Source organism: Plectropomus leopardus, chromosome 9, assembly GCF_008729295.1.
Source record: "Plectropomus leopardus isolate mb chromosome 9, YSFRI_Pleo_2.0, whole genome shotgun sequence".
In the NCBI taxonomy this organism is placed as follows: Eukaryota; Metazoa; Chordata; class Actinopteri; order Perciformes; family Serranidae; genus Plectropomus; species Plectropomus leopardus.
The window spans coordinates 8,873,893-8,901,888 of record NC_056471.1 but is presented as its reverse complement, the minus strand read 5'-3'; the positions used below and the strand labels follow the sequence as shown (position 1 = coordinate 8,901,888).

Here is a 27,996-nt window from a genome sequence, read left to right as displayed (position 1 = left end):
AAAACTGTGCAAAAGGAAATAAACCACAAAATTCCCAATATCACAAATGTACAAATCAATCATTAAAATGAAAAGCTTTCCTACAAAAATATGATTTAAGCAATAATTTAAACACAGGCAGTGCGTTAGCGTGCCTAACTCAGGCAAAGAGTTCCCGAGTGTATAAGGGCCCTGATGGCGAAAGCCCGCTCACCTTTAGTCACTAGCCTTGACCTCAGGACAGCTAGTGAGGGTAGACTAGACCAGTCAGAAGTTCAGATATATAGATATGGCCTATATGTTGAAACAAAAAAGTAATGTGGTGGTGGTGCAGAGAGGCTGATGCTGACCAATCAGAGCAGACTGGGCTTTTTTTTAGGGGGGAGCTTAAAGATACAGGCCTCAAAACGGTTTGTCCCAGACAGAGGGTGAATACAGATGTTCCAGCACAGACAGTAAGAAGAAAAGGTGTTTTTTGAAACACATTCTTGTAGAAACCCAAAATACAAGTATGAACCTGAAAATGAGCATAATAGGTCCCCTTTAAGTATTAAAGGCTAACTTTTCAGGGCATGCAGATATTTTCTGTACATGTTTCATGTAATGTGATTACCATTTCTTGTTTCATTAGTAACTTGAATGTAACATTGCTTTAACAGATGCTCAAAAATGCCTTGACTTCCCCTTTAAAATTTGCACACAGCTATGAATTGAGAGATTTGCACTCCGGTCAGGAGTGAACATAAAAAATCATCTCTGTTATCAACAGTCTCTCAAAGGTTAAATACTATGTCACAGGTTTCATGTCTTTCGTTTATCTGTAGCATCAAAACCATGTCGAATGTGTTGTAAATTACCTTCTACAAGACGTTTACTGCTTTGAAATGATTGCTGTAGACAACTAGACATTAGGAGCCAGGGGCCAGTTCCAAGAAGCAGGTTTACAGAGATAACCGCTGTGTCTCAGCGAGGATCCTTCACATCAGTTCATGTTACAGATATAAAGGCGGGCTGTTTTTCATTCAGTAAAGCTGTTTCTTAAAAATGGTCAGTTCCATACGGCAGGGAATTAAAAATATTAAATCAGTTCTTGGCAGTACACATGGTTTCAGACATCTTAAGAGAATGGATCACTTGTGCAAGATAAAGCTCAAGTTTCAAAACTCTCTTCAGAATGACAAAAGCTTTGACAGCCACGTTCCCCTGAAGACAGGGCTCATGCGGATCCTCGAAATATCACAGCTAAAATAGCTTAGAAAATAACGATACCGGGGCATTGAATTTGATATAATTATTGCTTATCAGACCACAAATGAGAGCTATTGGGAGAAGTTTGTCCTCAGGATTTTTTGCCAGAAAGAGCTTCTTTGAATAGGTTTTGAAAAATATCATAGTTTTGGTTTAAATGAAAAGATGCCAGATATGGATTTCTTGCAGAAAAAACTGAAGGCAACTCCTCCCAGTCTGCCAAATGCAGAATTAGATAGCTAGCACAGCAGTTTCTCAACCTTTTGTGTATAAAGGGCCCCTAAACTGATACACATAAGGTGAAGGATCCCCATGAGGGAAGAGTCAGGGACCTCTGTCTGAAATATATTTTGGTTTGTAGATTAACCCTTTGAAACCTGGAGTGACATCACTTCTTGTGCTGCTTTCAGATGCCTTTCACAAGTATTTAAACCTTTGAACCCTGAGCTAATTGGTTTGATTTCTTTCAAAAACATGGGGAAATAGGCAATGAGCAAATAGGCAAGAAATAACAATATTTATAATTATCATAATTACATATGCAAAATTAGTATATTTCTAAGGTGCTTTTTTCTTTTTTATTTCTTTTTTTGTTTTTACAAATTTTCAGGTAATTGTTTTGTACTTTTTATTAATTGTTTTTGGGGTTTTTTATTATTAAATATTTATTTTTTCGTTGCTCATCACCCTTTTTCCATCTTTTAAATAGAAAGCAAGCCAATTCGCCTAGGGTTTTTTGTTTGGTTTTTTTTTTCACTTTTATAACACTTATTCACATTGGGCTCACTTCTATAGTGAATTAAATAGTAAAAAATAAACAATTCCCCCTTTTCTATGGGGACCACCTGGAACTCCCTTGAGGACCTCCAACCCCTTGTTTAGAACCACTGGAAGTTGCAACAGTCGCTCACTGAGGTCCATCTCCAGAGCTGCTGCCTGCTCTCCTCCAGGCCAAGTAGTCTTCTGTATGTGGGGAGTGAGGGGAAGGACTGCAGCGCACTAGTATTCTCTACAGATTTCTATCTTATGTAAAAATAGTGCCTTATGCCGAGTACAGAATCCCACAGTAATGAGAGTATTATCCATATCTTTCTATAATCAGGACTATTGTCTTAAGCAGATAGCAGCTGGAATTAAAGCAACAGTTGGTAACTTTTAGTAAAAAGATGAACATGTTTCATATTTGCAGATAATGTAACTATATTCGCACAACTCGCATATAAATGAGATGAGAAATTGTGAAAAAAATGCTCTTATGGCCCTCTACCTTCTAATAACCTTACCCAATGTGAACGAAAACAGCCAATCAGAGCCGAGGTGTCTCTAATGATGCTGTCAATCATGGCTGTGGTCAAACTGTCAAACTGGGCAGCGCTGACCAAATATGAATCATGATTCTGTTACTGCGTTGCCTATTTCTTAAATCAAATGTTTTTAGAAACATATTTTAGTGTACTGTTTAGCTGTAAAATTGGAAAGTTTGTGGTCACCCACCAGATGGAACAACTTTCATATTTTACATCTTAACAGTAGACGGTACAGTGCAGGGACATGATTTTTGTCATGTACTCCTTTCAGAATATAAAGTCATCTTAAGTAAATATGACACATATTTTCATAAAAGTTCCAGCTGTATCTTTAATGACTCCACTTGATGTACTGCCAAAATTATTTAATTATTTAATTGGAGCCCATGACTGAATCATTACAGGGGAAGATTTAATTTATAGTAGAAATTGTATCTTGTGCTTTCTCCCTCCCTCTCTCTCTGTCTCTGACCACTCCCGGACTCTGTAATTTTTATTTTCTTACCACTTAGCTTCAGTTTCCATGTAAAAGAAAAAATGTATTTATTTGTTATTTATTTATTTCTTGACCCTGAGTTCTTGCACATACAGTGTTACACATACAGTGTACAGTGTAGTATAAACAAAAATCTAAAAACAGTTACATGATGAAGTTATATCAAAAACGACAAATTTCATAACTGATAGTTTTCTTAGTACTGTAAAATATATATATATATATATATATATATATATATGTACTTATTTATGAAAGAAAGGTTATTGATTGTGACCCAAATAAACTGTGAAATGTCATCATAATTTCTTCCCAACAAAACATGGTATAAGCAAGGACTTCATGTACTAAATGCTGAGCTTCATGACTGTATGACTTTTGAATAAAACCACATAAATTGTGACTCAACAATCACAATTATTGTTTGCAATTATTCTATAGACAGTTACATGAAATTAAATTAACAAAGAACAAATATCATAGCTTTCTTAGTAATACATATATATATATATATATATAAGAGAGCTTATTGATTGTGAACCAAATAATTTGTGAAATGTCATCATGTCTTCCCAATAAAATTGGGTATGAACGAGGACTTTATGTACTTGATGCTGAGCTTCATGACTGTGTGACATTTTGAACAAAACCACATAAAACGCGGCTCAACACTCAAAATTATTGATTGCCATGAAAAACATTTCTTAACAGCAGTGCTTTAGGCTCCCTGTGTCACTCTGGATCAATTATTTTCTGTACAAACAATTTTTCACATAAAAAACTGTTAAAAACTGCTTTATGTGATTTTTGGACATGTGATAGGTTTGGGGGAATTTCTTTTCCAGAGCCAACACTTTCCATTAACTTTTAACTACTTTCGCTGTTACAATTGACTTTTACCATCATTCCATATCTGCTGCTTGTTGTCACATTGGCTGTTGTAGGTTTTTAATAGGTTCGCTTTATAAAAGTTTCATCTAGTTTTAGGAACAGAAATCTTTATGGTTTGACTGAACTCTACAGTTATTGTTTGCCACATTAGAGTAATAGTTTGACATTTTAGGAAATAAAGTTCTACTTAAAGTTCCAAAAGTATAAGTACCCATTATGTAGAATGGCCCTTTTCAGAATAATATGTATTATTGCCTCCTAATTAATTTTAATTTTAATTAGCACACAAGATTAGAAAAAAACAAGTAGATAATAACAAACATAACAAAAGCTGTGCAGGAGAGGTTAAAATACCTGCAGGGGCTCATCGTAAAAAACTCCCCTCTAGAATTTACAATCTATTCAAATACTAATGATAATTTCCCCCTTAACATGACAATATTACAGACAAGTAGTTATACTAAACATAAATGAAAACAATTCTTGATGCACTGATGTGTACACCATAATAATGTTGCAGCTGGTAAAGGTGGGGTTAATTTTAATTACTTCTATACTGCTGGGTTGTTTAATATATAATACGATATCATAATTTATTTGTCTATTTGTATTTTATATCAATAATCTAAATCTTCAAAGTAACTAGTAACTTAAGCTGTCAACTAAATGTAGTGGAGTAAGTACAATATTTGCCTCTGAAATGTGTGGGAGTACAAATAAGTGAGTATAATCAAGAATATTATAAGTAAATTAAAACTGTACTTAAATAAGCTTACAGTACTTGAATAAATCCATTTATTCATCACAACTGTAAACACAAATACATTTAACTGATTTCCAATCTTTAGTCAAGACATGTTTTTAAAAAAAAGCAGTTGTAAAGTAATTTCTTTCAGTAAGTATGAGCGCTACTGTGGGCAAACGTGTCAGTATAGCTTTAATTGACCATTTTTGCAGTGTCCTACATTTCTGTTTATAGTTTAGTTTAAAAAAAACAACAACAAACAGACCAACCAATCACAGCACAAATGTAAATTAACACAAACAAATGTAAAATAAAGCTTCCATACTTGATTAAAGAAAAAAAATCCAAAAGTAAAATGTATAATAGCAAGTAAAAGTGACAACAAAACTAAAGTGCTGAAAGATCAAAATAAATAAGCCTGTGTAAACAAACTTTTTAACAGTTGAATCAGTTTATTAGTATGTAAAAATAGTTGGGCTACACACTACTGCCCTCAGAATTAAAACTGACTTAATCCCAGAGGCGAAAATTCTGTTAATTCCTCCAATAGTTCAAACTGACTGGGCAGCCAGTAGGACAGTACCTGGGGTGGCCAGTCAGATTTCAAGGGGGGCCAATACCGTCCTATGCCATTCCCTAAACACACCCCTGGCCAGGGTGCATGTAGAGCATTAAAACAGAGCTTGTTTATCAAAAAGATGAGATAATCATTTAAAAGTCCCACAACAGGGAAATTTGCATTATTTCAACAGCAAAGGGATATCAAAGCAAGATAAATAATGCAAAAAGAACAATATGAACAGTATAAAGAAGAGGCAAAACTCAAATTGGGGATTAAGTGTATAAGGGTGATTACGTCAATGGCATCAAAATCTCTCTCCAGCCAGTCAATTAAAGTTGGCTGACCTGAATTATGAAACTAAACCCAGAAGACAGTTAGTTTCGCTTTAAGACTGGAAGCAGGGAGAAACAGCTTACAGGCTCTGTCCAAATGTGTTTGTACAGATTAAAGGACTGACATGTAACATGTTCATTAGTGAGCCTCAGGTGCTGGATTTTGTTCCTTCAGACAGAGCCAGACTGGCTGTTTCCCTGTTTCCATTCAGCTAACTGACTGCTGGCTGTAGTTTTATTTGACCGACATGAGAATGGTATTAATCTTCTCATCCATCAGCAAGAATCTGAACAAGCTTATTTTCCTGAAAAGTCAAACGATTGATTAAAAAAAAAGAAATTCAAATCTCCCATGCTGCACATACAGTGTATTTGATTATATTTGTGTTCTACTTAACTGCTGTTTTTCCTCAAATGAAGTTCTGTACCCACAGAGCAGCATGAACATGTGACTGACAGAGGGATATGATTAACCTCAAAAAATAGCTCTAACCTCATTATTTACACTTGTCTCCCCTCATTTTCCCCCTCTGACTCCCTGGCACTGTATGAAGTCCCTCTCACTACATTCCTCGGCTAATAAGGACATTCTAGCTTCCACTTCTTCTTTCACTCGACAAACACGGCTTCAAAGGACAGATGAGAGCAATTTAGTGTTCATCACTCGTCACTTTGGGTTGAGACATCCTTCAAACACTGTTACACGAGAAGTTACGAAAATAAATATTCCAGCACAAGTCAAATAGCTGAGTGTTATTCACGTTTGAAATCTTTCCTGGAAAAAGGGGGAAGAAAAAAAAAAGAAGAAAATGGAAGATGACCAAGTTTAATGTCTTAAATTTATTTTGCTAATCGTTCCAATGAACTCAAGGCTAATAGACATTTAACATACATATTTATGACACATCATATGTTAATTCCAACAAAATACAAAACAGAAAACTGTACAAATATTTGAATGTGACATTATCAAAGCTTTTCCAACTTTTTAATGTATAAAAAAGCAAACAAACGAAGGTAAAAAATGTTTACAGTTTGTTTGTAAAACTCGTGTGCGACAGCTTCATAGTCACACGTACATGATGCTCTTCATTCCATGGGTTGCTCCTGCCTCTCTTTGAACTCATTAACTCTTGCCTGGAACAAAATAAAAGAAAACAGAGTCAGAACTGGAGTTAAGACCGCATAGGGAGCGCAACATTTAATCACAATGACTGACTTTCTTTCTGCTACGGGACTGATATCCAGAGCCATCCAGGGTTTATTCATGTTATTTTAGTGTGATTTTCCATGTGTGGAAACTAGAGATCAGAGCTCCGGGGTCAGCTCCTGATTAGAAGCCCTGATGCAGGCAGAGACTCTGCAGGAGGGCAAAAGTCACCAACAACTGACACTACACAAGCCGTCACTAAACTTCTAAAGATCAGTTTCCATCCAATACAGTCAACACATAATGAGAGCAGGCGAAATATCAGTAAACTGGACAGATTTTGGTCAGACTGTGTTCCACTAGCACGTACTTAAATCTGGGACTGGAGCTAATTTTTAATTATTCAGATTATCCTTCCTTTGATCATTATTCAGTTTTCATATTTGAAAACCCCAAAACTTCACAATTAAATTAAGTAAATAATTAATGAATGCAGATCTCCGTGTTTATAATACATTGATTTATTGGTGGTGACCTGTCCCAACATTAACACTGACTGCCACATATTGATTTTTAGGGATGGACAGTATTGGATTTTTTGCTAATATCTGATATGCCAATATAAAATTGACCCATTTTGCCAATTACTGATACCAATATCTATATATATTTATACATCCACTTTTATCCCCACCTAATTTTAGTGATCATCAAGTCTCTCCTGTAGTGAAATAACATTGTTATGCATATTGTTATCGTGATGGCCCACCAGCAGATGGAGCCATAAAATACAATGCTTTTAAATGTATGTAATGTTAATTTAGTGTGCAAAATAAGAAGAATATATCATTTTGCATCCCTAGTTAACATTGGGATTCTAACATTAGCTTTAAAAAACAAACAAACAAAAAAAAAACAACTTAAAAGAAAATTAGGGAAATTATGAATTCATAAATCTCAGTGTTTGGAATGCATTGATTTATTTGTGGTGGCCTGTTCCAATATTAACACTGAGCGCCACATATTGATTTTATATAGATTTTTAGCTTTTTACTAAAGGTCTAGTGTGTAGGACATAGGGGGATATATTGGCAGAACTGAAATATAACATTCAAAACTCCAATTTCCATAAACTCCACATATTTGTTCACAGAGAGCTGCTCCTCCTCTCCCACAGTAATTCATGAGGTGTGTGTAAAACTAGGTAGATGAGTATGTTACAGAGGAAGAAGTGGGTATAACCCCATACATCTGCACATACCCTCCACTAAACCACTGTCCCACAGAGTCCATGCTGCTTCTGTAGTTACCAAGAACAGACAAACCAAACACTGTCCATGTTTTCACATTGGCCACCATTGTTGTCCGACACACTTGGCACATGAGAAAAGTTTCAGTTAGTTGCAATGTGGAACCTCACCATTAGATGCCACTAAATCCCACACACTGCTCCTTTTAAATGGGTAAAATCTTATTTCATTGTAGAGCCTTTCATTGCTCTGCAACCCACAGTCTCTTTGCCTTCCTGCTGGCAGGACACTACTGCTGTGGGAATGTGAGCTCCACACAGTGACAGGGTTAACTAGCATAACACAACAGATGTTATCCAATAGTTACTATCAGGTTCAACTACAGGGTCAAGCCAGTTGGTGTCACTGTTAGTTTGTTTGGACTGTTTAACAGCTAAGAGCCAAATGTTAGCAACTGCTGTGGTAGTTTATGCCAACCGGACAAACGCTGAGCTGACTGATTGCAGGTAGCAGGTACCGAAGACGGTCCCTCAGCGCTGAGATTAACCAGTGTATGTTAACATAAAACACTGAATCTCATAGACATAAATCTCAAAATCTTAAAATTGTTAGAGCTGGAATAGTGTTTCTGCTCTTAGGTTTCACAGCACTTTGTCATATGATGTTATCTGGGATTTGGAGCTTATTGCTATGAGAATTTTATTTCCCCCCTCCTTACTGCTATCAAAGATCGGATGTCGCTAAATTTTTTGCAGCTGAATACTGACAAAACAGAACTTTTGGTCATCGGCCCAGACAGAGTTTCAAAGACTATTAATCCTTACCTCAGTCTGCTAGCAGGAAATATAAAACCATCTGCCTGAAATCAGTGTTGCGTTTGATCACAATCTCAATTTTTACCACCACATTAAGAAATTGGTTCAGTCTTGTGTTTTGCAACTCAGAAATATCATCAGAATCAGTTCAGCTTTGCCAAAGAGCATCGTGGAGCAAATCATCCAAGCTTTTAATCTCTTCCCGCCTGGATGACTTTAACTCCTTATTTTCTTATCTAAGCAGGTCTGTTGTTGTTCTAGATCATTAGGTTCAGAACGCAGCAGTTAGGCTTTTAACAAATGCTAAACAAGGAGAGCATATCACCCCCATTCTAATTCTCTTATTTTGGTTTCCTGTACACTTCAGACTTGAGTTCCTCCTGATTAGATTCACAGCCCTCCATGGCACCCGCTTATATTTCTGAACGTACAACCAAATACTCTGCACCAAGATCACTCATTTTCTGACTAATTGCTCCTACAACCAACTTAAAAAGGCAAGCTTTTTATTTTTGTGATTCTTTTGGTTTTAATTGTCTTTTATTCTGTAACTTTATATTGCTTTTATTGTTGAGTCTCTGTTTCTGTTTTACAAACTATTTTTTTTTGCTGTTTTATGCCGTGCACCACTATGCTTTTTTTATTAACTGTGACACTTTTGATGTGCGGCTCTGAAAAGTGCTTGATAAATTAAGTTTATTATCACAACCCCAATTCTAAACAATTTGCTATGTAGCGTTTAAAACTTTGTTTTGTCGATGGAGAGACAAACTGTTTTCTGACGAAAGTTTTCCAAAGTGTTCCTGAGCCCATGTGATAATATCCTTTATGCAATCATGCTAGTTTTTGATGCAGTGTAGCCTGAAAGGTCAAAGGTCACCGCCACTTATGACTGGATTTCAGCCTTGCCCATTACATGCAGAGATTTCTCAGATTCTCTGAATCTTTTGATGATATTGTGGATTGTGAAATTCCTAAATTCCTTTCAAATGTGTTTTGAGAAACTTTGTTCTTAAACTATTGGACAGTTTTTCACAAAGTGGTGAACCTCACGCCATCCTTGCTAGTGAACGACTGAACCTTTTGAGGAAGCCCCTTTCATACCCAGCAAATTCAGAATAAGTGTATAATTACAAAGTTTGAACATTAGGTGTTTTGTCTTTGTACTGCATTCTATCTAACAGAAGTCGAAAAGGACTTGCAAATCTTTGCATTCTTTTTTTATTTACGTTTTATAAAGCGTCCCAGCTTTTGGGGTTGTATGTGATTGAACCAAATGGACACACAGGTTTACCTGAAAGGTGTTGAGAACATGTTGAGAAACATCACTGAGCTCATTCAGGCCCCTCCGCAGCACCTCTGTGGCTGGAATTCCCCCTGAAACAGAAAACAGATACCTCTGAAAAAAACAAAACAAAAAAAAAAAACTGCACATCTGATAGTAAAAACAAAGATGACATGAGTGATGAATTGCACTTCATGGGTCAATCATCTCTGCAGGATTCAGCAAAAGGTGGACTTAGTTCTGTAGCAGTGCTCCCCAAACAGCTGTAGAAGCTCACACCTTTTTTTTTTTTTTACATTCAGTGCTGATATATGCAGCCATGCTGAAGGCTGTCAGAGTTAGTAAAGAAATCAACAAACTGAACAAAATGGGAGATGAGGGGCCCATTTCAACAAATTAGCAACATGCAAGCTGAAAATAACAGGGATAATTTTCCATCTGCTTCTCACTGATAAAAGCTACATATTTAATCCATGTCAAATTTATAAGCAATTGGCAGGTGACAATCATTCCCAAACCATGAACTGCCACTAACTGCAATCTGTTTGTGAGCACTGGCTCACAAACTGCCTTTAGGGGAAAGGGATGCCAGTCTGATCAAGCACTCAACCAGACAAATTACAGGAAATGCATGTTTCCCTTAAAAACTGTGCCAGAGAAGTCTGTTGCAGCATATTTAATTTGATCAAAGCCAGAAGTGACACATCTGTCCTGGCCCTTGAGATAAACATATTTTTAATAAAAAAAAATAATGCAGTTGATGTTACAGGAAGTCAACAGGAAATGAAAAATCAATGTGAATCAATCCAAAGTAATTACAACTGTTCACATATACAAAAGAGTTACTTGTTTATTCAGGTTGTTATAATCAAAGACTGCCTACTTTTGCTTTATTGGATGCTGATTAAACTAAGCAAGAGGTTTTTAGACATAACTATGCTTGAGTATCTTATTGAGGGATGAAAAAGTTTGACATGCAAAAGAAATGAATTACAAGAATTGTTTTCAGCCCCGGCCCCCTTTTCCCTATTCATATGGAGGACGTCTAACTGCCCATTTTCATTGTGGTCATGGTGGGGAATAAGCAATAAATATTGAAATATCTCTTTGCTGAATATCTGAAGGCACAGTGGAAATTGTTTTTCCTGGTGCCTAAAAAGGTAATTATGTTTTTCTTTGATGAAGCCATAAGAAAAAGAGCCTTCAGGCATCTTAAAACTTAATTCAACAACAAAAACAAGTTGTTTTCTGTCTCAGAGTCCTTTCATGTGACAGGGCTGCTGTTATCTGTAGGCACTTTGTGCAAAGCGGATAACAGATCTATTTGTAACAAGGAAAGTGGTAGTTCTCCATGGGGAGGAACAAGAGAGGGAGTGTATGTGCATGTGTTTTACTTTAAGTCAGCCACTGGCTTTTCTTGTTCGGCTGAGCAGACAAAGTGAAGGCACCAGACTCCAATCAACATATTTACTCTCAAACACAGCCCCTAAAACTTTCCCTCTATAGCTGCGCCAGAGAAGTATGCACACCTAAAAACTAACATTCATTGTAAGAAACAAAGATTTAGTGACAGAGATTCAAGGAGTGTCCCTCACCTCGGGTCTGAATGCGAAAGTTGATCTTGCTCTCAGACGGATGGGTGATGGTGTAGCCACAAAAATCCACATCCACGCTGGAAGGAAAACAAGAAAATGAAAGCAAGATTTGTGATTAACTTCCATGCTTTGCTTTAAATGGGTGGAGGCGTATTAGTGTTATTACAGTGTTTCCAACATCAACTCATTCCAGCTGACCGGGGCTGAATGAGAACCAAAACACTGAGAACAACATTAACATTTAAGAGTCCCTTTGTCATGTCACTATTACCAATTGTCCGATTGACGTCAACGCGTTGTCCCCTTCAGCTGGATTCAAGTCACAAACTACACAAATTAAACATCAGTCTTTGTTCTTTGGACGTGTCTTTTGAGAGCAGAGGGAAATGGTTTCAAATACAAAATAAAAAAAGAAAACAGGTCAAACCCATGATCACAACATGCTGAATTTACAGCAGCTGATTGTTAAAAAAAACAACAAAAAAACACCTACGTCTTCATGATCATATATCTGAGGGAGTTGCCCAAAGTATGGTCTTCATCATGCAGCACAAATGTCACACAGCCTTCATCAGCCCCATCAGCCTGGACCTAAGACGCAAAACAAGTTATTATTTATGACATCACACTTAATTCTGAACAGAAACCTCCTCAGAGATTATTCAGTGTGAGAATCAATCACACTGAGAATGAACTATTATGTACTGACAATTCATCCAATACTTATTATCTCACAGATGCACATATAAAAGCGTCAGCTGAACATGTTGAACCGAGAAGCTGAGGGACTGTTTCAACACTGCCCTCCAGTGGAGAAACTCTGAGTCAGCTCTGGACTGAGACCTAAAGTGGGTAAAGTGATGGGTATATCGTTTAACTTTGACTGAACATTACATAATACCACGAGTGAAAACAGCTCATAACCATTGTTTCATTAAAGAGAAGCAACTTTTAATGTAATTTGCGTCACAGGTGGAATAACGATGGCTGTTTTTACACTGCTAGCTTCTGTGGCTATCTTACCCACGTGAGACGTTTACGGGCGGTCGAAACGTTATTAGTTTGCTTATTTCGTTGAATATTTTCTTACATACAGAGTTAACAATGACAATGGAATCTAGCTACATAAAATATCAAAGTGCAAAACGCATTTAATCTTCTTACCATCTCCAGCACTTTCTTTTCGCCTTCCCCAGCCATGCTTCACATACCGACCCTGTACGTCAACACAGACGCCGTGATGTTTCAGCCCTCACTTTCGTCTGACAGGCAAGAGGTAGGCCTTTGTCCCACGGAAAGTGTTTTTTTTGTTTTGTATACTAACGCAGGCAGGGTGCGCGATTATAGCCGTAAATCAAATTTCGAAGTATTCTAAAATATGATAATTAAAAGAACGGAAAAAGGTCCTATATTATGCTCATTTTCTGGTTTTTACTTGTATTTTATGTTTCTACTAGAACATGTTTACATGCTTTAATGTACAAATTACTTATTATTTTTTCTCATACTGTCTGCCCAAATATTCTTGTAATAATCTAATAATAATAATATTTTTTATTATTACTGTTGTTGTTGTTGACAAAATGAACATGTACAAAACCCTAAGATAAAGTATTTTTCTTATTTTGCAGAGTGAATAAATATTACTTACATTGAAATTCATTGTATTTTATGTCTGTATCTGCTGGTGGGCCGTCATGATAAGAGTATGGATAATATGACGTTAATTCTACTACTGAAGAGACTTAATTATCACTAAAATTAGGTGTGGAATGAGTTGATATATATTAAAATATCGGATATTGGAAAAAAAAATCCGATATTGTGCATCCCTTAATTTATTGACTTTTTTAAAAAAGTAAATATTTTAAAGAGCATATTCCTGTTTATAGATATATAATTAAAAAAAGTGAAAAAGTCATGGCAGCAACCATTAATTTGTCTGTAAGACCTCGGGTGGGGATCTAATACCCATATCAAATCCCCCACCCACTTCACCCCAATTTGTCGCCATAACGTGACGTGAGAATGAAAACATCTGACGATTCACTGTATGACAGGAAGTTAAAAATGTAGTTCTAAAAAATTAACAATATAATTGAGTAGTGGGCCCAATGCATGTAGTAAGAACTACATTTCCCAGTACAAGAGTGAATTCATTTCCGGTCTGGAGGTCTTGGCTATTTGCAAAGCAGAAGTCACTCGAAAAGGATTAGCTAGCTTGCTAGCAGGTGGAATCTCTTTAGATGTTGGGATTTGCGCTAAATGAGCTGCTTTGAACAGCACTGACACATCGAGGTACTGTATCTATTATTATATGCCACGACTAACTGCGTTTGCTCCGTTGCTATAGACGATAATTGGTATTGCGATGAGTCGAAACTGTTACCTACCAAACGCCGTCATGTACATTGGTCAACAGCATTATTAGCTAACTAGCTTGTTGTTTTCCTGCCACAGTTAATCTGACTTTCGTTTTCATTTCTCGTGATAACTGGATCGTGTAGCTAGAAGTTAGCTTTGAGGCTATTAACGGTAATTGAGTTATACATATTCACATGCATAATTTCCTTTTCTTTGTGTCTGTATTATCTGTAACATCTCTCTGAAATGTTTCACCGGAATCATCCTCTGTTAGGCAACCTCCTCTTTCCCCAGCCGGTCCTGTTAGTTTCCAGCTCTTCCTGTAACATCTCACCGTTGTGTTTTTTTTACTGTGTTGTCAGCGAGTTACAGAGCTGAGACTCCGGCTGTTGCCATGGCAATCCTGTTTGCTGTGGTGGCTCGTGGTACCACCATCCTGGCAAAGCATGCATGGTGTGGCGGCAACTTCCTGGAAGTGACTGAACAGATTTTAGCCAAAATCCCATCAGAGAATAACAAATTGACCTACAGCCACGGCAGGTAGGACTTTCACACACACTGCCTTACACATCTGTCACACGGCAGTCACACACTTCTGTGTAATCAAGTAAGGATCATCTTTTCTAAATCTGCAAATGAAAGAAAATACACGATCTTTATTAAATGTCTCAGTTGGGCCAAGCTAGACGGCCAAACTAAGTATAGAGCATATTAGTGCACCTTGGAGAAAAACAGTGGCAAACTTACCTAAAGAGTGCTGCCTCTTACCTGATGGACCAACCATGAAGGCGTATCTACCCCCATGAGTTCCCAGTAAATTCCTAGGGCAAACTTTGGTTGTCAACAATTGTCAAATAAGACTATGTACACAAAAACAGGCTACACCTGTCTACAGGTTAAGGCAAGCCATTGTGTATATGTTTGGCCATGCTAAAATACCTGTTATCATGCAGTTTGATCAGATTTTTTTTTGTCTTCTACAAAATAGTGTGACATTAATTTAAGCCATGCGCTTTTGTAAATGTCGATCAGCCACGTAGATCATATATACCTGCAAATCATAACTTTTTCCGGTTAATTTGGTATTGCAGTTTATTGCTGCCAGTATAAGCTGATATGATGAATTCCTCCGACATCATTTGGCTTCCATCACGGAGAGTCTTTTTCATGCACGTAGACACATTTGTGATGTCATGAAGAACGGTTTTTGTTGACAAGTAATCAAGATTTTCAAGCAGAAATACAACTGAGTTCACTAACTTATTTTTGAAACCTAGAAAAAATAACAGCGATGAGCTCCAGATCACTCATAGCTCAGATGTTACAGAGGACAAGGAAGCACAACCTGAAACAATAAAGTGGTATCACATGCTACAAAAATACATAAAAGAAGGTGTCCTTTAGAGTTACAGCTTGTTTTCAACTCTTTATTTGTAGTTAATGTTTTCTGAGACGTTTGATGCTGCATGGAGGGTACTGTGTTAAAGTGCGTACTTTAAACTGTATATGTAAAGTGTTGACACATTGTTCTTTTTTTTTCTTTTTCAGCTATCTTTTCCATTACATCTGCCATGACAGAATCATATACCTGTGTATCACTGATGATGTAAGTATAGACTTGGCTCAGATGTTTGTATCATTTTTAGTGAAGGGGTGAGTGGGAATAGTGTGTTTATGTATATAATTGAATATACAAAGGAGTTCAGAAGTAGAGTTAAGTAACCCAACCACTTTGATAAACAGAAATCAAGCTATTGCACCAAACTCCAACCCATGTTTGCGGTAGGGGTCGACAGATAATCATCCTGGCCAGCTATTGGGGCTGATATTTAGCATTTTGCCGATTATCTTTATCGGGATTGTATTTTAATTAACGCATAAAATAAAGATAAAAATTAAAGATAAAATAAATGAATTAAAAAGTGCAAAGAAAGTGCCAGCATGAGGGGAACATTTACTTTTTAAAACCTCAGGGAGCTATTTCTATTTATTCATTTTTTTTTAAACTTCACTTGACTTTATTAAAAAAAAAAGTTGCTGGGAAGTTGCCGTATATGATGTTAAATGTTCAGTTGTGATGAAATATTTGCTAAAGGCATTTAAATGAAAGTTTTGTGCTGGAGTTTGTTATATTCCAAACTCTAAATATTGACAGAAAGATTTTCATTTTTATTGTCAATGCATATCGGTTCCAGATATAGGTTATTGTTCTCATTAACTACCAGTAATTGGTATCAGTATTGGCCCCGAAAAAACATTATTGGCTGACTCCTAGCTTGTAGAGCAATATATTGAGCAAGAAGCAGAATAATACACTTTGAGACACATGGTGACAATATAGAAAATCCCTTTTCATTGGACCTCGTAATAGAAATGTCCTTAAAATAATAACCCTTTTTTTTTTACCTGTTTATTGCACTTAAGGACTTTGAGAGGTCACGTGCATTCAGCTTCCTCAGCGAAGTCAAGAAGCGCTTTCAGACAACGTACGGGTCCAGAGCGCAAACAGCCCTGCCTTATGCCATGAACAGCGAGTTCTCCTCAACACTGGCAGCTCAGATGGTGAGTGTGAGAAGAGCCTGAGCATATTGAGCAACACTGTCTTGTGAGCACCCTGTGACTGCTCTGTAGTAATGTAGTCTATAAAAAAACATAACACACATATCAGATTTAGCAATCACACATCTGATCTCCTTTCATTTCCTTCTCTTCTCCTACCTTTCTCTTTGTAGAAACACCACTCAGACCTGCGAGGATCAGATCGTGTCACTGAGACTCAGATGCAAGTGGATGACCTGAAGGGCATTATGGTCCGCAACATAGGTGAGGTTCTCATTAGTTTCCCCATGGCACATTGATGCTTAAAGGGATACTTTACAGATTTTCTGTCAGTTTTTTTTATTGAAATAATGTAGTTAGTATGTATAAATGAACTGTGGTGCCCTCCCCTTTATCAAACCAATGCAGAGAGCTGTGAGCAGAGAGTGTTTTGCTGGCTCTTGGGCTGTTGCTCCAACTACAGGCTGAGCATACAAAGAGCATAGAAGTGCACCCCCCCCCCCTTTCTCTCAATCTAATTCAATTCAGTTTGTTTTATTGGCAGGAATGTTTGTAAAACAATATTGCCAAAGCCTCATATACAATTAAATGATTATATAAATAAATACAAGAAAAAAAATAATAATGATATTTCAATCAACAGCAATCCATTGGATTTGTGTGTGTGTGTGGTATTTCTACAGTATATAGACATTAAAAAAATTAAAACAAAAAGTGAGATGTGCAGGAGAAATATAGTATAAACGTCATGTCTCTCTCTCTCCCTCTCTCTCTCAAACTCAGACCAAACTGTGATCAAACAGTAAAACTAGGAAGTGTTGATCAAATATAAAGAGTTAAAGATAATGTTACTGCACCACCTATTTTTTGCCTAAAAGAAATTCAAATAAATAATTTAGCGCCCCGTTTAGTTTGTGAACAGGAAGCGGGCGCCAAAGTGCTTCCTGCACAGTGAAAACAGAGGCTGAAAAACTGAGCTCAAACCATAAAACCACGCAGCGCTGATCAAACATTAACCAAGACTCTCTGACTGTGTTGAAGACGTATTTTGCGCTTTGAGAAAAATATTTAAGCGTACAGTTTAACTGTAATATGAGTGTTACCAGCCAGCCGCCATTGTGACACGCAGAGGTGTTCCCATTATGTCACCTACAAGGGAGAACATCTGTTGGTCTGGTGTGCAGTGCATTCTGGTAGTTGTAGGTTTTCTGCCTCTTGAAGCAAAAGTGAATACCACAGTCCTTTTTCTCTGTTTTTCTGGTCATGTAGTACCAATTGCAAAAGTATTTGCATCTTTTTTACAGCATAAGTAGCCTATTCTTACTAAAAAAGACTTTCCAGTGGTGAAATAGTTCTTTATATTGGATTAAAAACAAGCTTATGTAAGTGTTTTTCTTCACTTTGAAATGAATGCAGTGTGTAGAGGTCGCGTCAGTGACCTCTACATTATGCTATGCCAGTGAAGCTCTGGTATTTGTTGGCCTTTTTGCCAAAAGCAAATGCTCTGGCTGAAAAATTACACTAATTTAAATACTTAAAATTCTGATGAAAAGTGGGAGACCACAGTCTCAAATGTCAGTCAGATTTTACCAGCCATTTAATATCAACCTCACCACACTGGGCCTTCTGTGTCTCCCAGGTTAACTCCCTTGGATCTCTCTGTGTATTTTTGCAGACTTGGTAGCTCAGAGAGGAGAGAAACTGGAGTTGCTGATTGACAAGACAGACAATCTGGTTGATTCAGTGAGTTTGAAGACCAATGTTTATATTTTGACAATAATCTAGAAAGCTACTTATCCACTGATTGTTGAAATCACTGATGTCACTTTCTCTTCCCACTTCATTTAGTCGGTCACATTTAAGACCACAAGTCGTAACCTGGCACGAGCCATGTGTATGAAAAACCTCAAGCTGACTATTGTCATTGTGCTGGTGTGCCTGGTGAGTACAGACAGAAATGGTAATGGATGAGATGTTGGTTATTAGTGGGACAGTTTCATGGTTCTTTAGCATATTTTGTGGATTACTATTGATACTGATAAAGGTTAACTAAGGTATTTTTCAGTCTGGACCCTCTTTTCGTGTGTTTTTGTTTTTAAAGGCATAATGGAGAAAAAACATTTTTTAAAGTGGTCCAGTGCTGAGCGAGACCACTGTAGCCGACTGCAACCAAAAAGTCTGCAACGTAACCACAAACATGGCCACATTTGTGCACTGTTAATTTATGTCACTAAAAGTGCTTGTTATTGCCACTGATGTGCTCAAATAATTAGTCTGGTAACATAATGGAAAGGATCCCACCAGAAAAAAAGGCAGTTTTGTTAAAGAGTAAGATCCTTTTTGTTTAACCGGAAACAGTCTCGCCACCATCCTAATCAGACCACATTTAACATAACATATTTTCACAAATGACTGTGTTAATTAAGGATTTATTTTAACCTGAAATTTTTGCTTTTATTAATAGGACAGCTATGTAGACAGGAGAGGTGAGGGAAAGAGTGTGGGAATGGAATGCAGCAAAGGGTCAAATTGAGTCTGTCATTGGCAAAAACAAGCACTTTTAGTGGATGTCAATTGACGGTACACGATTGCAGTTTAACGTTATATTGTAGTCTGTTTTGCAGCTGCTAACTGCAGCGTTCTCTGCTGGATCAGCTGAGTCTCTTAGACACAAAAACATAGGGAAATAGTGTCCAGGCTGAAGAAATACAGAAGTTACCCTTGAAGTAAGTTCTGTATTGTCTTTCTTAATGAGACCTTTTCTATGTGTGCACATCTTGTTTTATGTTTTATTTGTTGTGTGTGGACCCCAGGAAGAGTCGCAGCTTCAGCAGTTTCACCTAATGGGGGTCCAAATAAAGCACAACTTTTTTCATTATCATAAAAAAAATTACCCAGATTACTCAGCCACGACAGCTTTGAATTTTAGCTATGATGAGGCTCGGCTGCCTTGTAAAACTGCTATAATATTCTTCACATAATTAACTTACTGAAAACACATTGCTGTAATGATCTTTCCAAAGAGGGCTCTTCAGTATTGTCTGACGCTAACTGAAGGAATTCCTCTTATGTCTTGCTACTGTACGACTCGCTGTGTGATAAATCAAACAGCGGCTCAAGAAGTGAACTTTTGTTTCTGTGCTCCTCTTTAGGTGGTCCTTTACATTATCGTTTCTGCTGCCTGTGGAGGCCTCACCTGGCATAACTGTGTCAAATGAAAGGAGAGCGGAGATAAAAGAGAAGGAGATAAAGGAAAAAAAGGAAGAGGAGGAGAAGCATTTGTTCAACTCTGCCTGCCAGCGGACACAAAAGGAATCACAACTTTCCTCCCTTTGCTCCTCCAGCTTCAACATCCCCAGAAGATACATGCTGCTGCTGCTGCTCCTCCTCCTGCCTCCTTCTTCGCCCCCTCTTTGATAGTGTGCACATTGACTTGCCTTCTGGACAGGGAGTCCCACCTCATACCCACACTAATGGACAGCAGCCATGTGGCCTAAAACTGATGTGGAACAATAATGTTGTCTTATTACGTTCATCCTGTCTCATGCACTCAGTGGCCTGATGTATCATTTTGTGATACTGTCCTGCACCTAATTGTGTATTTAATCCATTCAGACTGATACCATAGCAAACCGCAAAGATAGCAAACGTTGCTTGTCCTGCTTTTCCTTCATTGTCCACAGAGATATATGTGACCTGTATAGGTAGCATGTTGCAGATCCACCAAGAAGGAATCCAACAATAGTGTCTGGCCCTGTGTTATATTAATGTAAACTAACTTTTTTGACAAAATTGATGCAGTAAACAATATGTCTCAAGTGTCGAATATACCATGGTAGTGGTTTCTCAATAATGAGGTAGCCTGTTTTTGCTCTGAAACACAGATTTCCTTCATGTTTTACCACCAAGCACAGTAGTATATTCAAAATGGATGTTGTAAAATATCAGATATGATCATATAAATAAATATTGTAAATTGGATTGATATCACTGACTCTAAAGATGTAATCGTTTCTTTTAAATCAAGCCTGATTTTCCTTCTTTTTTTTCCACCTTGGTAGGAGATTTCCTCTCACCTCTGCTGGGATGTTCAGTGTGCCCTTATGTTCTTTCTGTTAACACAATGCACTTTTTACATTGTACATAGATTTGCTTCCTGGCATCATATATGGTTTATAATCATGTACTTATTTCATTATTGTACATCCAGATTTGAAATAATAAAACCTGATGTTATCAAGTGATTGATCTCTTCAGATGGAAAACAACAGAGATATGTGCCTCTCATTTTAAACAGTGACCTCATGAGATTGATAAGAGCTTAATTGATAAAGTCAGAGGTCCATTCATTGATTGATTACAGCTATTAGTGACTAAATGTTAGTTGTAAGGGCCAACTCATCTCACTGTGTCAAAGGTCAAGCTACTAACAGTAGTTCATCACTTCTGCAGGACAATATGAGCTGAACTCTGGTGTGACGGTCTGTAGTTTTTTTGAATGACAGAGTGACATTTGATTGGTCAGGATGCTCTGAAACGGCCAGGTGAAGATAATTAGGTGGTCGTGCGCGGCGCGCCCCCGTCGGTGCTGCGCGCGTCTGTGACAGGTAACATCACAAGAGATAAAACAAGTGATTTGTGGACTTTTTACGTTTAACAATGGACTTTTCATTAACTTAAATGATAACTTACTTGTATGTCGTAGTTGTTGGGTAAGTAATAAAGCAGTCTATATGTTTTCTACCACATTACTTTAACGATAGTTTTGTAATTTCGACACTTCAGGTATCAAAAAGTCAACGGAAATTAATGTTAGCACCGTTAGCTAGCTAACACAAAGCTAGCCTCTTTTTTATCAAACGCTGTGCGCTATTTTTGTTTTTCGACAGTCATGGTTGAAACTGAGCTAGTGGTAGTCCGCTGTATTCCTAACTATATTCAAGACTGCTATCGTTAGCCTAACCCACGACACATTTGAACGTTTCTTAGTTTATTTCGTAATCTTCTAAAGCGACTCAAAGCTGTTGTGTAGTCTGCTGTGTTTAAAGCCATTTATGGACTTGAGTATTTTCCTTGCTATTTGTAGATGCATACCGTGTTTACTCCTGATCTAATAATAGACCTAACTTGCTGGAGGAGGCCTCACACAGGGATTATCTGTCAGGTACAAAATGTTGCTACCAATGGCCTCATCAAGTGTTACTCGAGGAGCCGGGGGGGATAAGGTACTACAAACACACTCAGCAAGATTCACACAAGTTATTTTCGCGAAAAACACACCTTTGACAAGATGTTTGTGGACTCACTATTTTTCTGCTTGCACATTGATTATACTGTGTGCAGTCACATGCATAGCATGTGATGTTGATGCACAGCCTTGCAAGATGAAAAGAAATGTTTAGCAAGGACAGTTTATAGATGGTACAGGCAGGTAAATTATTCCCACAATTGGTTCCATTATTCAATTGCTGCAGTACTGTGCAATTACTCAGCTGTGCAATATTCTTCAGTATACTAACTTATTCTCATCAACACCTCTTGAATGTATATTTAAAATATAATGCACATGTTGTACATATCATTTCTATTGACATATATATTGAGTTGAACATTGTAGCATAATACATAAGCATAATAATTTTTATATTTCTGAAACTTTACATACAATTTTTATACATTGTAATATATCATAATGCACATCTCTCTCTCTCTCTCTAAATATATATATATTAAACTTTACATACTTAGCACATTATACATATTTTATTTTTATTTTTTACATACAGATTTCATACTTCTCATTTCTACTTTCTTATAATTCTGTATGCTTTACATCAGAGCGACTGTAACAAATCACAGTTTTCCCCCAGGGATCAACAAAGTCTTTCTGATTATGATTTTGATCTGATACACATAGTACAACTCTAAAAATACTCTCAAATGTTACCATAAACATAGTGTAAGTATCACAGTTTTGGCTGACTGAATGGGTAGCTGACCAGGATGCATTTGCACAGCTGCTGACACATCTGACATGCCTCTGTTTTTCACTAGATGGCATAGGCCCCACAGCTTTGCATTGAAAGCCTTTTGTATTTCTTCTTGCCTGAGCAGACTGACTGATATTCTGGTGATTGAAAGACAGCACTGTGCTATTCTTTTAAGCAGGCTCATTGGTGTGGTTTTGTCCCCTGTGCTTTACAGAGGACAGCGTTGTCCCTGTGGTATGCTGGCTGGAATCCCCCAGCTTGACCTGGTGCCCTGCTCCAGTGCAGTGCAGCTCTGTGCCAGGGCTTTTGATGGCTGTCCCAGCTACTCATAACTGCTCACTGTATGATACTGATGTGTCCAGTCACCCATATAGAGTCGAGGAAAGGCCATTCTGGCCTTTCTGCACAGTGCCTGAAGGGCTTCAGAAATAGAGGAGCATTGTTCTGTTTGTCTGACACTTTTAAAATTATAATTCAATTTGAAGGCAGTAGTCTGCATTGGTTTTCTCTTTGAGTAACAGACGTTCTTGGTGAGGCCATATATGAAACGGTAATTTTGTTAATGAAACTGCAGCAATCACATTCTAACCACATTTTATTGTTTGACAATGCAGAATGTACTGGGTCCAGCAGATGGCATAGTACTTGCCAGTTTACTGTGAGTGTTGGGTATCAGAGAGCTCTTGACCTGCCATCCTTTTGCTTTTGAATGTGTTGTACATGCTTTCAGAGTGTATACTGTTTAGGAGGCAGCGTACATCACTGAGGTTTCAGGCCTGAATCTCGGACTGGAGACTCTGCTAAAAATACAAGGTCCAAGGTAGATTTATTTGTCATTTTTCTTAAATGTGGTTTAAAGAGAAGTGAAATTAAGGTTGACCCTAAATCCTGCTACATCTGTTTGGTGTTGAAGGAGGAGTTGAGGCGTCTCACAGCCAGGGGATAGAAGCTGCTCCATAGTCTGGTGGTTTGGCAGCGGAATAAATTAATAATTAATTAATTAATTCTGCATTCTTGTTAACCAAGACAGCTGAACACCAGTTTGAAAATGCTTAGATTACCCAACTAGACCCACTAACTAACAAGTATTATAGGATATAACTCATGGTCCCTGCATATTAAAAATCTCAAAGGGCACTGAATTCATAATTCCAAAATAAATCAATTATTCAAAAAAACCTTAAAAATTTGGAATTGCATTGTTAAATCTAAAAAAAATTGGTAACATCTTTTTTTGTTTTAATTTATAATAATTTACCAAATGCCTCTTGCATTAACATCATACAGATCAGGATGAAATCACCAAAGCTCATATTTTGTTTCTGGCTGGGATACTCAGAGCAAAGTATCCACTGTCTGCTGGCTAGCTTTTATTGTACTGTACTGTTGCTGAAATGGGGAAATAAATTCAACAGTAACTCGCTATTTTCCCAACATTTGGCAGCATGGCTGCAATCGGTATCAGGCAATGCATACGAGGCTTGGTGTATTTAACGCAAAAAAAATTTCAAACACTGCGTGATGGGAATCATGGCAGTGGAATCCAAAAAGGAACAGTGCGAAACACAAAGTTGCCATGAAAGCCAGCCACATAAACAAAAGGTATTTCCTAATTCTATTTTACCATTATCTTCGTCATGCCTAGAAAATGTTGATGAAATAGATCATCTAACTTTTTATTGGCTGAAAATGCAATGTTTTTTTTTTTGTTAGAATAAACAAATTGTGCCTACCCCAAGTAATTGATATCTGTTCTTGTTTTTTTTTCCCTTTTGATTTTGGTTATAGTAAAATTTGTATTAAATTTAATTCAGAGTGGCATTAAAAAGTCTTAAATGTGGCTTGCCTTAAGCTATAATCCCCGAAGCCTAATTCTCAGAACTCTGAGGCGATAATAAACCAGCTCTATACCATGATTTACATCTTGTCTCTAGTTAAGATTAGACTGTAGTTCCCAGGGTCAGGGGCCTTGTATAGATTAAGCAGAAATAGCATAGGTCTTAGGGTTCTAAGACTGGTGTCACACCACTGCTGCAGTGTTGGGATCAAGTGTCAAGTTGTTTGTGTACGACATGAAGTGGTGTCATCAGACAGTTACATTATCGGTGCAGGACTTTGGAGAACTTGTCAGCTATAACCATCACTTTAACGCATCTGGGAGTAAATTAGTTTCTATGCAAATTCTTGTTGTGACCTACCATTTAAAACTGCCAAAGCGCAACATTCTCCGAGAGACCCAGGCCTCTCGTCATTCTGCTCCTGTTTTCATGTATCCCTTAGTAAAAAGCAGTCTGATCCATTCCCTCATGAAAGAGGGACTTTGGCTGCTTAGCAACACTGAATGCCAACGCTGCCTGGCAGGCCATGGCCACTCCCCCAGAGCTGGGCTCGGCATGGATAAGGTGACGTGTTGCTGTCTTCCTTACTTGCTCCCTCTGTAAACTTGGGAGTGGAGCTTTACATAGAGTGCAGTTTCTAGCTGGACCTTGACATGCCTGCAGTGGGGAGCAGTGTGCAGCCAAGTCACTGATGGTGTCTGACACAGTGGATGGTTGGAGAGATTGCTGATCCACTGCTGCAGTAGGCCTGCTGGACTTAGTCACGTTACCTCAGGGAGGGGAGGGAAAAAAACTCTGTAATGCCTGCACAGGGAGCACCCTCATTCAAGCTGTGATGTTACTGATGCACGGTTGACTCTGAACACGAGGAGGGAGGAGTAGTAGGACGGGGGTCGTTGGTGTGTTGGCTGGGCACACTCGCACACCACTGCCTGCCCAGTTGGCTGGATTTAGCATGTTAGAAGGAAAGCAGTAATGGGATTGTCTCTGAGAGAGTAAAATAAGCTGGATGAACCTGCAGAAAACTGAGTGATCTGACGCTTTGCATAGCAGGACACACAACTGACAGTGGCACTTACTTTTCAACTCATTGAATGAAGAATGGCGGTACTGAGTTAGTTCGTACAAGAGTTGATATTTTTCAGTCAAAGGTAAGTGTTGTAGACATGCTTTTAAAAATTGTTTTTCTGCAGTGTTGCTTTCTATTTGTTGGCTCAGTGTCTTGTGGCTTATTTTCATGGCTTTGTTTTTCCATAAACATTATCGGGTCATGGTTTGTCTCAGGTGCAGTTTTACTTTACATAACAATGTTGTGCCTATAGTCACGATTTAACCAGCAAAATCACTGTTCTGCATTGTTTTATTGTGTGGGTAGATACTGCAGTGGTGTTGAAGGTGCAGTTCTTGCCAAGGTTCAATGTGCACAGCAGCTTGCCAAGGCTGTATATTTTATCTAATTGTACTGATTGTGGTTATGTACAGTAAGGTGTGTTGTTTCTCTGCCTGTCTAACAAACATATTATTCATCCAGATTTAGACATGTTGATAAAATCAGAGCTTCGTTGTAATAGCTTATCAGCAGCAGTGTCAAAAGCAAGGCAGATTTTTAATATTGACACCTAATTATTTTTGGTTGTATTTTCTGAAATATGAGTCTGCCAAATGTCTAAGCCAAAGATTACTTCCAAATCTAGAGTAAAACGCAAATATTTCAGATGAGGACTCTTAATTCCTTCATGACATGATTGTCTTTACAGACTGATTGTGCTTTAAGGCTGAACATTTTTTATCATTTAAAATTTAAAAACTGTGTCTTTGGAAGCTTTATATTATAGGAATCATAGTCAACATGTGCCTTGTTTGATGAAAAATGTATTCATTTGAGTCAACACTTGCAGAAATGCTACAATGCTAAAAATTAAACTTCTATCTTAGTAGTACTAAACTCAGACAAGCTACATGCAAGCCGTGTGCTTCTCAAGGATGAAAACATGAGGATAATATGCTGAATTTTCTCAACTGAACCATCACTTTCATTACACATGTAGGCCTGATGTTTTGTGTTTTTAAATTGGAATGCTCTGGCAACCACAAGAAACTCCAAAGCAAAGGTTTTTTATACCTCTGCACTGGTAGTAGATGTGGCTGGAAGCATTATGTTTTTTGGGCTGTACATACACTCGCCTGTCCGTCCAATTTTTGTGAATGCAAGATTTTGGTGGTCAAAAGTCAAGGCCACTGTGACCATGCACCCTTGTCACTCTCACAAACGCAGTATCTTAAGAAGGGAATTACTTCAAATTTGGCACAAATGGCCATTTGGACTCGAGGATAAAGTGATGACATTTTGGTGGTCAGAGACCCAGGTCACTGTGATCTTGCATCCATCTCATACTGGTCAGCGCAGTATCACAAGAAGGCCTAAAGGGAATATCTTCAATTTGGCACAAACGTCCACATGGACTCAAGGTTGAACTGATTACATTTTGGTGGTCGAATTAGAGATCACTGTGACCTCACAAAACATGTTTTTGGCCATAACTCAAAAATTCATACTCTAATTATGACAAATTTTCAGACAAATGTTTAACGGAATGAAATAATAAAGAGATGACATTTCATATCTAAAAGGTCAAAGGTTAACTTCACAGTGACATCATAATGTTCGGCAGAAACATTTTCTGTCCAAACCTCAGGTACAGAAGGGGGGACATTTGGTCAGATACTGAATTGGTGACGTAATCTTGGGCAGTGGTGGATAAAGTACCCAAAAGCTATACTTAAATAAAAGTACAGAATTCTAACCAAAAAATGATTTTGGAAGAAGTTAATGTCACCTATTAGAATATAAATTCAGTAAAAGACTTAAAGTATCTGCGATTTACTGTACCTAAGAACCAGAAAAAATTGTATGATATTAAATGTATTTTAGTATTGACAGTAAAAGCACGGGTAAATAGTGTGAATACAAAAGCTAGCAGTCAAAACTTTGAGAATTCTGAAATGTATTTATGTGTACCATACACCACCTTAAATATGGCACATACGTTGCAATTGAAGAAAAGCTAGGTCCTTTTTTTTTTTTTTTTTTTACAACTTAATGGATTTAAAGAACAGAATTATGTTTTTCATTGACCCCCATTCCTACATTTGTCCATCTGTCCCTCCCCCTACCTTCCCCATCTTGTAGTAAGTAACTAAGTTGCTTTGGGGAAATGTAATGAAGTAAAAGTATACATTTTATTTGGCAATGTAGTGGAGTAAAAGTAAAAGTTGACAGAAATATAAAACCTCAAGTGAAGTACAAATACTCCCAAAAAACAGTTAATTACACCGCTGATCTTGGTTGTCCATCTTAAAACTGTGCTGATTGTATATATCTTATGTGCTGCAGTATACTCTCTGTCTCATCAACCTGACAGAACTGCAGCAGACTATGCACTTTTTTTTCCCCACAATCAAAATCTAAGATATCTTTGAGTTTCATTCACTATTTTAAGGTGATTACACCTGGGAAAGATGGACAAAGTCAACATTTTGTCATAGCAACATGAACATTATTTATGATTCTGCTTACCTTTAATTGTTCA

The 27,996-nt window shown here is 37.5% G+C and overlaps 3 protein-coding genes across 4 annotated transcripts in view; 2 read left to right on the top strand and 1 right to left on the bottom strand.

The window, feature by feature from the left end:
- Window positions 1-4,997: 4,997 nt before the first annotated feature.
- polr1d (RNA polymerase I and III subunit D) lies at window positions 4,998-12,897 on the bottom strand. The gene is made up of 5 exons (XM_042493350.1): window positions 12,820-12,897; window positions 12,149-12,246; window positions 11,656-11,732; window positions 10,070-10,152; window positions 4,998-6,697 (listed from the first exon to the last, which is right to left on the bottom strand). The coding sequence occupies exons 1-5, from the start codon at window positions 12,853-12,855 to the stop codon at window positions 6,650-6,652; spliced, it is 342 nt and encodes a 113-aa protein (XP_042349284.1). The 5' UTR covers window positions 12,856-12,897; the 3' UTR covers window positions 4,998-6,649.
- A 961-nt stretch (window positions 12,898-13,858) lies between these two features.
- sybl1 (synaptobrevin-like 1) lies at window positions 13,859-20,846 on the top strand. Its single transcript, XM_042493349.1, has 8 exons — window positions 13,859-13,953; window positions 14,382-14,559; window positions 15,568-15,625; window positions 16,444-16,581; window positions 16,752-16,842; window positions 18,254-18,321; window positions 18,427-18,519; window positions 19,731-20,846. The coding sequence occupies exons 2-8, from the start codon at window positions 14,414-14,416 to the stop codon at window positions 19,794-19,796; spliced, it is 660 nt and encodes a 219-aa protein (XP_042349283.1). The 5' UTR covers window positions 13,859-13,953; window positions 14,382-14,413; the 3' UTR covers window positions 19,797-20,846.
- Window positions 20,847-21,267: 421 nt separating this feature from the next.
- The window catches only part of mtus1a (microtubule associated tumor suppressor 1a), a 36,530-nt gene continuing 29,801 nt past the window's right edge, over window positions 21,268-27,996 (top strand). The window contains exon 1 of one of the 2 annotated variants that reach the window (XM_042493154.1): window positions 21,268-21,290. The gene's annotated coding sequence lies outside the window, so the exon portion shown is untranslated. Of the gene's footprint in view, window positions 21,291-21,664; window positions 21,804-27,996 lie in introns of those variants that run through there. The other variant, XM_042493153.1, reaches the window with a different exon arrangement.

Bases quoted from the DNA above. Each gene is read 5' to 3' on its own strand.
- sybl1 (XM_042493349.1), top strand. From the start codon at position 14,414: ATGGCAATCCTGTTTGCTGTGGTGGCTCGTGGTACCACCATCCTGGCA. The intron at 15,626-16,443 runs GTAAGTATAGAC...ATTGCACTTAAG, and splicing joins ACCTGTGTATCACTGATGAT to GACTTTGAGAGGTCACGTGC. The intron at 16,582-16,751 runs GTGAGTGTGAGA...TTCTCTTTGTAG, and splicing joins CAACACTGGCAGCTCAGATG to AAACACCACTCAGACCTGCG.
- polr1d (XM_042493350.1), bottom strand. From the start codon at position 12,855: ATGGCTGGGGAAGGCGAAAAGAAAGTGCTGGAGATG. The intron at 11,733-12,148 runs GTAGGTGTTTTT...TTTTCCTTCCAG, and splicing joins AGATATATGATCATGAAGAC to CGTGGATGTGGATTTTTGTG. The intron at 10,153-11,655 runs GTGAGGGACACT...TTTCTGTTTCAG, and splicing joins CTTTCGCATTCAGACCCGAG to GGGGAATTCCAGCCACAGAG.